The sequence below is a fragment of the Apis florea genome, unplaced genomic scaffold (genome assembly GCF_048593485.1).
Source record: "Apis florea isolate Af1SG1 unplaced genomic scaffold, ASM4859348v1 contig_3517_pilon, whole genome shotgun sequence".
Classification (NCBI taxonomy): domain Eukaryota; kingdom Metazoa; phylum Arthropoda; class Insecta; order Hymenoptera; family Apidae; genus Apis; species Apis florea.
Window position 1 is genome coordinate 102,460 of NW_028256778.1, and position 12,500 is coordinate 114,959.

At 35.3% G+C, this 12,500-nt stretch overlaps 2 protein-coding genes across 6 annotated transcripts in view; one reads left to right on the plus strand and one right to left on the minus strand.

The window, feature by feature from the left end:
* LOC105736956 (sex-regulated protein janus-A) overlaps positions 1-12,500 on the minus strand; it is a 54,920-nt gene that overhangs the window by 39,702 nt on the left and 2,718 nt on the right. The window lies entirely within an intron of this gene.
* LOC100866987 (phosrestin-2) overlaps positions 1-12,500 on the plus strand; it is a 39,112-nt gene that overhangs the window by 25,245 nt on the left and 1,367 nt on the right. For 2 of the 4 annotated variants that reach the window (XM_086913947.1, XM_012493879.3), the window contains exons 7-10: positions 7,087-7,234; positions 8,209-8,397; positions 8,864-9,027; positions 12,017-12,298. In XM_086913947.1, the coding sequence (XP_086770073.1) occupies positions 7,087-7,234; positions 8,209-8,397; positions 8,864-9,027; positions 12,017-12,298 (783 nt within the window). The remainder of the gene's footprint in view (positions 1-7,086; positions 7,235-8,208; positions 8,398-8,863; positions 9,028-12,016; positions 12,299-12,500) is intronic. The other 2 variants (XM_086913948.1, XM_086913949.1) reach the window with 2 other exon arrangements.

Consider the following 12,500-nt stretch of genomic DNA (forward strand, 5'->3'; position numbering starts at 1 on the left):
CAGGGGGCCAAGGGATTAACCATTAAAACGATTAAAAAAAAACTTTATCAATTGAATCACACATTGATCGATGTGGAAATTTGATTATTGTTAATTTCGATCCGTGGTTAAACAGATTGAAGAAGGAGGAAAATTGAGAAAGAAAAAAGATCGAGCTGAATCGCACAATTTGCGAATGGCAATTCGCGAATTTAATTTCATAATCGATTAAGAAGAATCGTAAAATTTAAAAGAAATGCTAATAAGTCATTTTAATGAATTCGAGCACGAGTCGAGGCTCGCACGCGAAGCGCACACACACACACACACACACACCTGTATCCGGTGAAGATAAGCCTGCTGGAAGAAACCTTGACCCGCGGGAGAAAATTATTTATCGCATACAACTTTTTCTCTCCCTTTGATATTTCCCGTTAATAATCTTATCAACGCGCGAACGAAGGATCATCGAGGAACCGTTTCATTTATTTATTTTAACGAGACGAGTAAAAAAAAAAAAAAAAAAAAAAAAAAAGAGCAATCGATCGAGAAAAATATAAACTTATCGAATGGAATTGCGGCCACCGCTCGATCAAACGCGAGTCGATCGAATTAATTAATTTTCTAATTAAGATTGTGAAGATTTTTGAACCTCCTCGAGCTTCTTCAATTATGATCGAACAGAGAGAAACTTCTCTGTTCCTCGAGAGGAAGAAAAAAAGAGGATCGTTCCTTCTCCTCTCCAAGGGAAAATACCTATTCTGTCTCGAGTTGGACAAACTTAATCCCATCGGAGGGGGTGCATCAACTCTTCACCGTAAGGAAACCGTTATGCAATTTTAAAACTAAGGAGTGACTTTCGTCGAGGGATATCCCAAACTCGTTTCACAATGGTTGCCACCGAGGGGAATACGATCCCTTGTAAGAATGCAGAAAGGGGGAGGGGGGAGGAGAAGAGCAATTTCATCGAGACACAACTCCATGGTTTCGCCATCATGTCGAAAATTTTCTCGATCGAATTGGGTTTATTTTGGCAAGGCAAATTGACACGTTTTAGTAAAGTTGAGTTTCTTCGTTTTGCGCATGATTTTAACGAGAAATTCGAATATTTATAATCTATCACTTTCGACCAGTGATGATAAGAATGTAACGAGGGATCACTTTTGGATCCGTGGAGGAGATATTTGATGCGTTAGATAAATGAATGCGTGTGAATACAATTGAACATTTCGAGTGGTAAATTTTTCCATGAAACAATTCCAGAAAAGTTAGAATGGAAAATCTTGGAGATTCGATCGAATGATTCCATGTCTTATTACATTCTCGTCGCGTAATATAAATTTAAATTAAATATGAAAAAATATATAATTGTACATTTTCGTTGTGATAATTAACATTATTAAAAATTCTCGAGTTCACGAAACAAATAAAAAAGGGAGCATGGCAAGCATGGCTGCTTTCGCGGAAACAATAACACGCACATAATTGAAAGAAGAAAACGAATCGTAGAGCGGAACACTGTTTCGTTTTTCGAACATCAAAGCCGGAAAACTGATCAAAGGTGTATATTCTGCTCGAATGACGTAACGAAGCTGGCCCCGGAAGCTAACCTTGGCCCCGCAACCGTGGATATGCTTTGAGAAAAGTTTCTATCTCTCTGCCACCGGTTTTCGACGCAACTTTGAATGAAAATCGTTCGCTTTCACGAAACGGAGCTACCAAAACGGAGTTACATCGACAAATTGAAATTTTGACTTTTATCGAGGCAGAGATACGACATTATACTCCAATCATTATCCCCTGGATTACTTTTTATTATTTAAAAAAATAATACTAATAATTTTCGAATATAACAAGAGTGTAATTAATAGCTCGATTCACGGGACACTTTTGAAATTGTAGTGTTTTAACTTCGTTTCATAAAATTGATGACATATAAAAAAGATAAAAAAATGTGTATATATATAAACGTAAATGGTATTGCATGGCCTTTGCTATTCGCACAGAATATTTTAACGAAATGAAATATTATCGCTTCAAGTATTTTTTTTTTTTTTTTTTTTGCACGAGAAATAAGGACTATATTTTTCAATCCACTCTACATCTTCCGTTCAATTTTATATTAAAAAATTGTCCATCTTCAAAAATATTTGGATTTTTAAAAAACGAGAAGAAGTGTATGTTTTTTTTTTTTTTTTTATTCTTAACCGTAAGACTTTTCCAGCGTGTAAAAAAAAGCTTAAGGAATATATAATTAAGAGGAGGGGATACATGCATATTTGTTGGCCTTCCATTCTCGGCCCTCAGAGGTTGAATAAAATTATACAAGCAAGGCAGGAATGTAAACGAGAGTAAGTTGGTGGATATATAATATATATATATATATTTTTCGAGTAGCGCAACAAAATTTATTATATAAACGACCGCCGAATCGAATTAAATTTAGTAAACTCGCCTTTTTGCAAATTTTAGCTACATAAACTAATGATATTACCGGTATAACGAGAATTCAAGCATATCGCTTAACGAGTTTAGAGTCTATGGAAATTCTGAGGGTGGAATTATCGTTTTAAAATCGCTTGAAAAACTTTTCCATTCCAATCTCACGAAAATTAGAATGTGTCTACTAATTAATAAGATTATCGCGAGATTATCCTCTCGAAGAGACGTTTCAACGTTCAATTGGATTACGTAAAAATTGTGAATGCATGAAAAATAGATGTGCATGTTCTTTTTTTTTTTTTTTTTTTTATGAATCAATCAGCCTTTGTTTATACACGCCTTTGATCGTTTTTGCGAAAAAGAAGAAGAACATCGATTGTTCGATTAAAACAAACTCAGATCGAGTTGTGGAAAGTTTAAATAACTCTTCTTCGAATCGAAAGATAATATTTTCGGAACAATTCGAGGTATACGATGATTTTCCACGGATAGAGATTTCGAAGGAATCGTTTAACAAAAAAATGGAGAGAGAGGAAATAAACGTTTCGAAGGCTCCTCTGTTTTTTTTTTTTTTTTTTTTTATTAAGAGATGAATCGAAAACGAACAGCAGCTACAATTTTTGTTGGTTCTCGATGAAAATGTGAAAATGAAAAATCGAAAAATACCCCATTTTCGAGACGAGAATTTGCCTTATCGGATTTTTCTGTTCGCGCGAGAAGTGCAAATAATTTTCGAAACGAAAACGAAGTGTTTTTGAAACGTAATCGACGAGTTAAGCGTTCTTCTTCTCGTCTGAAGCGACGAGACGTTTTCGAAGGACTCGAGTAATCGTATATTCTGGAAATACGATTATTCCCTTTGAGGATTTCGTGTAATGGAATCAATGAAACATCACAGAAAATGATTTTTATTAAAACGATTAAACGTTGTTCTGAATGCTTTGTCTAAAGAAAGGAATATTAAATTTATTAAAAAAAATTACACTATTATTATTATTATTATATATAAATATCAGATTGCCGCATGTGTCGATGCATTGGTATTTAAGTATCGCCACAAGATTGATAACTATTTTCTTTTCTTTTTTTTTTTTTACCAAAAATTACAATATCCAAACAATCCATCAACGTGTCGTATAAAAATTTATTAGGTCGAGGTTTACGGATAATAATCTTACAGAAACAGAATTTTTTAATTACTCTCACAGATTTTCCCCCCTCCCCCGATTTCTCTTGACTTTTATTTTCAACTTGAACTATATTCTCACCTCGATCGTTTTTTGCACAAATATTTAATACATCTCGAAAATTGTTGTTATTATAAAATCATTGGAGAGAGAGAGAGAGAGAGAGAGAAAAAGAGAGAGGGAGAGAAATCGCCACGACCTTCCTCCGATATAATACCAACCAAGAGATTTATGGAGAAGCAAGAAATATTAAGACAAATGGGATATGGGTTTGAATTCTGTGAAATATCGTGGTTAAACACGGGAGATGCAACTCTATCTCGCCGGTATAAATAAACGATAGATCGATAATAATAGAACTCGTGGACTCTTGGTAAAAGTTATTTAATTAATATGCTCGAACGAGAATATCGATTTAGAAATTTTACGGGGTCCTTCTCTTCGAAGTCAAGGAGAATATTTTTGGTCACGGCCGTTGTTGCGCTCCGCGTTATTGAGTTAGAGGAAAAATTGAATTATACTCGACTAATTTTCGTAGCTTTTTTCCTTTTCCTTTTTTTTTTTTTCCAAATAAAATTAACCGCGTTAGTTTAGGGAGATTAACGGAGGAGAAAATAGAGTCCGTTTCAAATTTTGCAAGGAGAGATGAAAGAAGAAATTTTAGAACGAGAAGAAATTAAAGCATTTTCGAAATGGTGGACATTCATTGGTAAATTTTTATCAATTAAAATTAGTTAATTAGTTGAAGAGAAAGTTTACTTTTTTTTTATAGTGAAATACGCTGTGTAATTTAATTGTAAAAAAAGAATTTTAAACGTTGGAAACAATTTAAAAAATAATATTTCATTATTCTAATTTCATAAAAGTTTAAGATTAAGATAAACGCTTTTTATTCGAAACAAATGGATTTCGTGTTCGACTGAGGAGAAAAATATTTTATTTCACTTGACGATCCGAGTCATCGAGATAAAGATATTTCAACGAATGTTTTATACTATGTCTCGAAATTTCACATATTGTGGAAAAATATTGTAAACATATAACCGGTGATACAACAAAATATCTTTTACCCCTTTTTCATCAATGAAAAACAATTACGAAATTAATTTTGCCGAGACAACAGATGAAATTTTCCAGGGAAATTGGAAACGTCACCCGAATTGATGAAAGCTCCCCCTTTCTCGAGGGACAAGGCCAGAGGTAAAAATGAGTATCAAGAGCACAAATGGAAAGTTATTACTACAGGCATTCCTTTGGAGCCTGTAATCGATCATAATTTGATTCCAGCCAGTGAACTTTCTCAGGTCCCTTCCCCCCTTTATCTGTTAATCCCTCCTTCTCCTCCTCTTTTTTCGAAAATACGCAATAACGAAGTTTGTCACGTGATAAAAGCTTTTCGAATACTGTTTTTCACTCGATTCAAATCAATCTGTATAAATAAAAGCTTCTCCTTTTTTCTTCACAAAGATGAAGAAGAAGTCGCGATTCGACGAATTTATCCTCGAGACATTTCATCAGAACCATTAAATCTTTCACAAAGTGTTTTCATCGTTCAATAGTTATTCGAGCGAGTGATAATTGGGACACCCTATATAATTAAAATTCACTTTAGTGATAAATTAATTTACCATTGCAGAGTTAATTATCTCTGAACAATAATTATGAATGTAAGGCTTAGGTTTCTGAATCCTAGAATCAGAAACTTGGCGTTCTTAATTGAAAAATTGTATCCTTGATCACGAAAAAATGGAAGGTTAACGCAACGTACGTTCGCTTTTGCATCGCGAACGAGGAGAAAAAGAGAGACTCGAAAAATTACGACGCGGTCTCGAGGCTAGACAACATCGCGACGTTATGCGAAAAAGGACGCAGACAAATGAAGAAATACGCGTAGAGAGGATTTCCTCACGAATGCCAGCATTATCATTCGATGATGAAGTGCCAATTTTCTTTGCAATTATTCTTAAACAATTTTATAAGATTAATAAATTTTTGAAGGTAAAAGAAGAAGGTGCAAATCGATTTATCCACTTGCTAATTCTAATTTTTATACAATTTCCTGACAAACTCTATTTCTACTCTCTTCAAACTCTCGTGCACAGCTGAGATAAATCATACGCGCCAATGCATCGTGTTCGCGTTCAAAACATCGCGAAAGATCGTTCCACCACCATCGCCGTTAGAAAATTATTCGAGCGGGGAATGGAGGCTTGAAACTCGAACGCACCCGATAAATGCGGTTTGCGATTCCAGATTTCAAAGGCGGCAATGATACAGCCGCGTCGATCATGCGTGCGAGAGGAAAGCGAGCCAGTTTCACGGATGGATAAAGAGAAAGAGAGAAGAAAGGAAAAAGGAAAAAGTTGCTTTCTAAAGAAAGAAAAAAATAGAAGAAAAAGGGAAGAAATCGAGCGAAGAAAAAAAATGGAGGAGGAGGGGGAAAAGTTGCGTGGAAAAAGTGCAGCTCGACGCTTCTCTCAAAGAATGATGTAAAGGAGCGTGAAAAGTGGAAGCGAAATTTTAAAGAGAAATTTCACGTGGATAGGATCGATCGATATTTTCTTTTCTTTTCTCTTCTTTTTTTTTAAAATATCGATTCTATATCGATATATCTTCTGAGCACGAGTCTTATATTAGACTTAATATCGATATTATTATCGAGACTTTATTAAAGATATAAAAATACTCGAAATTACAAAAATTATCTACAGATTTGTATCGAATTTGATTATGATTTTCGTTTCATCGTAACGTTATCGTAACTTTCATTGTGCGAAGGTATCTACGTACTTATAAATAGAAGCGTACGTATTTCAACGTAACAATAAGGGTAAAGGTAAGATATAACACGTAACAGGATCGATTCTGCGCTTGAATATATCGAAATCCCCTCTTCCTCCCCCACCCCAGGACTTGCGCTTCGTCGAACCTTCGAAATATCTGTTAATTATGATTATCACTTTGACCAGGATCGTATCGATAATTTATCGCGAAATCTCTCGAAATAAGAACGAAATAGGATGATCGTAATTCCGAATATTAGCTAATATACATATGCCTGATAATGCCATATCGATTCCCAAGAATCTTCTCGTTTCCTTTCGACAATCCAAGTTGGAAGAAATTAAAGAATCGTTGATTTTTCGCGCATTTAATTCTTTTCCCTTCTTAATTAACCCTTTGACTATAGTTCGCTCTTTATATAAGATGTCACTGAGATATTATGGCGACTATTGTAATCAGTCCGCATAAGATACGAGGAGCGATCGAGTTGTATCTTTCTCTGTGTGAAACGAAGCATCGATATTTTTATCAATAAACACCGTCTCAAAGCAGTTCGAGTTGTGAGGCAAGTAAACGCTCGCGATCTTTCTCGAGCACATTTTTGACGAGACGAAGAAAGGGTAGCGAAAGGAAATCAATTCAATTAATTAGAATCAGGGAAAAGATTAATCGATTCGATTATTCGTTTTTGCAGGAGGCGTTGGTGAAGAGGTTGGGCCCGAACGCCCACGCTTTCACCATGGAGATCACGCCTTTAGCGCCCCCATCGGTGCAGTTGGTGCCTGCGAAAGAATATAACGGCGCCCCTATCGGCACCAGCTACGACGTCAGAGCTTACATCGGTGAGGAAAGTTGGTGGACAGGACGCTCGATTTACGCGGATTGATCGATTAATTAGTTTTTTTTTTTTTTTTTTAAATTGGAAAAGAGATCGAAGAGATCTCTTTTGAAGAAGATTCAAAGATTCTTCTCTTGATTTGCACGTACAATACGAAAGAGACAGAATTTTAATCGTTTATTTCCTTAAGTAAATTGCAAGAAAAATATAGGAGGCAGAGACATCTTTCTGCATTATGAAAAATTAAAAGTAACAATTTATAAAGTAAATTCGTTTTAACACAGAGATTTTATCTTAAAGATAATTGTAAGATAATTTCTCTCCATATATCTCCTTTGCTCTTTAACAATTTAGAGATCCAGAAAAGAAAATAACGAATGTTAAGAAAAATCCTTATGCAAAACAAAAATGGAAAACTTTCAAATTAACACCAAGAATTTACTTAGCTTTAATAATGAAGAATCTATAGAAGAAGAATTATTTATACATATATCGATCACGTGATTGGCGGGAAGATTCGAATACGAAAAAATACGAGACGCTTTTAGAATTGGATCTCTTCTCGATTTTCTCCCTTAATTATAATTATTATACGATTTCGAGATATTATTCGTGAAAGAACATTCCAAAGTCTTCATACTTTTTATATTACAAATTTTCTTAAATTCAGAATAATTCTTTTCATTTTATCTGAATTAATATTTTTTGTTTCTTCTTCTTTTTTTTTTTGAACATTCTTTCACCCATCAAATATTCTCCAAATATTGAAGTTGACGTATCTTGACCTCCAAAAGATATTAAATTTTTTAATCCATTTAGAAATTCCATTATTAAATTCTTTTATATATTTCTATAAGCAATTTCAATTCTCAACTTTTCCAACTGACAATTTTAGTTCCATTCGAATCACGAATTATCCAGAGAAAAATCGCTCGATAAATAATTCCATCTAACCGAACACGAGACGATGAAATTTAGCCGACCGGGCGGACGAGAAGCTTCACCGGAAAACGACCGTCAGGATGGGGATCCGTGTGATCCAGCGGACCACGAGGCCCCCGTTGCCGGCCACGAACGTGTACAGCGTGCCTGTGTCGGCCACTCCCTCCTCCAGAGAACGAACCGGCAGAGTCTCGTTCGTGGAGAACGAGATCGCGGAGGACGAGGGTAAGAAGTGGCTCTCAGGCTTGATTGAAACAAAAATGGATCGACGATTGAAATTGCATCTTCAACCGCATTACGTTCGAATTGACGGAGATCGAATGGATTTGTTATCAAATTTCGATAAACTTTAATCGATTTAAGAGCTCAATTATTATTATTATATAAATATATCCCTCGATTTTTCAATTCGATTTCTTTTTTCGTTCTCTCATAATACGAAAAAGTTGTCGGGAATTCCCAACAGGGAATTTTAAATCCCAGCCTCGAGACTACGCGAATACGCAGGAAAAACTATTAACGAAATTACGAGTTTGGCAACATCGATAAATCTGTGAACAGAATTTTATTTCCACCAGAGAATAAAAAATATCTGAATAAACGTCTGTTTGCATAATGCGATAAGTAAATTTTAACACAAACTAACCGCGAAATGGAAATGTTTCCAATATTTTGCAACGATCATTTTCAGAGAACGCGGCCCCACGCGCGGCGGTGGAGAAACCGTTCTTGTTGAGCGACGGCCGCGTGGGTTTGGAGGCGAGGCTGGATCGCGCCATCTACGCGCACGGCGACCCGATCACCGTGCACGTCAACGTCAATAACAACAGCAGCAAAACGGTGAGAAGGATCAAGGTGAGGCTTGTAACGAGGCTTTCGATATAATAACCGATGATATCGTTACGGGATTGAAATGCTAAAACGAGAGGATGATCGTTCCGGTTCGAGAACCAATTTGCCGAGATTTTCATCCCTCGTCTTTGCCGCGTACGCTTCTTGCTTTCGATAATAACCGGGGGAGGATAATTTGTATTCATGATACAGTTTGATCAAACGTATGCGTATTACCTTGCTTCTGATATTACGATTTAAATATATAAGGTCGGGGTAAATTCGAGGATGAAAATTTCGAGCGGAATTGTTCGATTCGGTGGAAATGTATGGATAAATTGTCACGCGATAGTGGTTAATAGGGGAAAAGAGGAATAAAATTCGTATTTTTGAATTCGGAAAATTGGAAAGTTTCATTCGAATAATTGTTTCCAAGAACTCGAAGAGCTTACGCCTGATCGTGTATTTGCTTGTTCTACTGGCAGAATCGAGGCAGAAATTCATTGGGAAGAAGAAAAGAGGAAAATGATCGATTCGAAGAAAAGTTGTGGAAAAATTATTTCCACTGGACTGGACTCGTTCTATTATCTCATTTCATAAGATTGAAAAAATATATTAGAAAAGTGATAAAACTTTTAGATTTGCTTACTGAAACGAAAAGCAAGAATAATAATAACAATTTTTTTACTTGGAAGAAAAAATGATGAAATTAAGCAAAACTCTTTTTTTTTTGATCATTGATTAGCATCGATCAATTTATGGAAGTCATAAAGTTGGAAAGTTTTCTTTTTTTTTTTTTTTCAATTAAACTTTGAAATTTCATCGAATCGAAGAAGAAAGGATTAAGGAAAGTAGAGAAAGCAAGGTCTGATTGTCATTCTCGCTCGAGCAAAACTATGAAAAAGTGTAGCGGGTTGGGAATAAAAATGAAACTTGTGCGAGCCACGAAATTAAAGGAACAACAAGAGATCGTCTACCTTTTCTACTGGCGAAAATCCCTTGGCATTTCGTATTGTTACAATTGGTAAGAAAAAGTTTTTAATACACGCGCAAAGAAAGAAAGAAAAAGGAAATTTCATCATTCTAATCTAACAATAAACGGTACAATTAACAGCCAATTTTTTTTTTTTCCCTAAAAATGAAAAATTTAAGGTTCTTCCCAACACGAAAAATCCTTGGTAAAGCGAGCTTCTAGATTAAGAATGAAAATGAAACGTATTTAGAGAAGTTAAAAAATTACAAACTATTAATTTCCAATAATTTTCGAGCAGAATTTTTAAAAGAAACGCGTTCCTTTATTGAAGTTAAAGTTAATTTTTCTAATAAATTTTCGTGTAATTTTACAACATCGTGATCACAATTAAAATTACATTTTTCTACTTTTTTTCGGATATCTATCTCCTACGCTTTCGAAGAAGAGAAAAATTTTCGGTAGTTTAAATTAACGACAGTTGGGAGAATATTAATATCAAAATTCAATTTATACGAGCATACGTGTATGAAATCTATCGTGAACATTCTGAACAACAAACTTTTAACTCGATTTCAAAATATTCGCGTCTCATCTCAGCAAAGTTTTAATTTTATTCCGAATAAAATAATATTAAAAAAAAAAAAAAAAGAAAACAGAAAAATGCCCTGATAAAGAAAAGAGTTCAATTAAGAGAGCCGAATTTATCTTTCCCTTCCACCAAATCCGATTAAATGTCGCAAACAAAAATCTTGATTTACGAATTCGCACGTTGCACGCGAATGAAGGGATCGTTTTGCAACCCCTGACGAATATTCCCGAATTTTCAGATAATAAGAAAAAATACTGAATATGATATCTCTCTCGACATTTCATATATATTTAAACGATCGAACGTTAAACTAAAAAAAAAAAAAAATAATAGAAAGATTGAATAATATTACGATGCGAGATAAAATAAAATGAAGGAAATTTTAACAAGAGCTCGCTTCCTATAAAAATCTCGATTTTACCCGATGAATAAGTGGTCAAATCGTGACACAAAAATCGTATTCGAAAAAGAAATTCCTCGGAACTAAAAACTGTCGAACGAACGAACGAACTCTTTTGTCTTTCGACAAAAAAAGAAAGAAATAAATCGTGCGACAGAGATTCTCTATCGCGTGGAAAAAGAAACGATGAAAAAAGTTAGAAAAAATCCACTTTCCCTGTGGAAAGTGAGATAAACGATAATGCGAGGGTGGGTTCACAGAAGTTGGCAAAGGACTTGAGAGCATAAAGCGACCACGTTTCGTGTCAATTGCATTTACTTTACGGTTCATTAGCGAATGTGGCGAACATTGTGTGTGTCGGGGAGAGGAGAGCCTCGATGGTGGCTAACGCGATGCACGATGATTTCGTGCAGATCCCTCTGTTAACTTTGTTCCATAACAAACAAAATTGACGCGACGATGCAACGTTGCATTGCGTTAACGAGAGTTGAAAGGTGTTTGTTTTTCGAGCCAAAAATGCCCCGGCATTGTAAATTATCGATGTAATTGAACGATTTGGAAATGGACTTATTCCGAAAAGAGGAGGAAAGCTTGGATAAAATGTGTGGAACGAAGATATCGAAATGAAACAATGTAGGGATTACGAGTCGGAGGTTTCATCTCGCGTAGAATTTACTCGGTCGAACACACACTCTCGTGCATTAATCCTCGCCTAAAGGTGATAAAGCTGGAATCCCCTTGGGATGAGTTGATACTTCGATCAAGGGAGAAACTTTTCGCCCGAAACTTTACTTCAATCTGGAGAAAAAATAATGTTTGTTTAATCGAAAGAAGAAGAAAGAAACGGAAAATAAAAATGTAACGAGAAATCAGTCGATGAAAAAAGAAAAGGAAAAAGGAATAAGCATTCTCGAGAATTTGAATAATTTCATAAAATCTTACGAAGAGATCAAATTGGATTTCATTGGATCTTTTTCCACCTCTGCCTAAAGATTTTCCATCGTGTGAAATTTCACACGATTCTGATTAATCTATCGATATCGTATCGCAGGTTTTCATAGTGCAACACGTGGACGTGTGTATGTTCAGCAACGGAAAATTCAAGAACGTGGTGGCCTTGTTATCCTCCCAGGAGGGATGTCCATTAGGTCCTGGAGCATCGATGAAGAAAACTTATACCCTTAAACCTATCAGAGGCTCGACCAAAAATTGGATCGCCTTGGAGGATAGTTACGCGAAGGCAGAGGCAATGTTGGCGTCCACTGTTATTTGCCCTGGAAATGGACCAGAGGACAGAAACGTTTTCGCCATATACGTATCTTATTACGTGAAGGTAAACTGTCTTTACAAACGAGAATATCCTCTTTCTCGATCTGATCATTTAAGCAAAATAATTCTGATAGACGAATCTATACTTTGATAATAAAATAGTTAAATTCATCTAGAAGAATTTATTTGGATAAAATAGCTCAGAGGATTATCGAAATTAGGAAAAATGAGGATTGTAGAAAAATATAAAAATACGGGAAAAATTC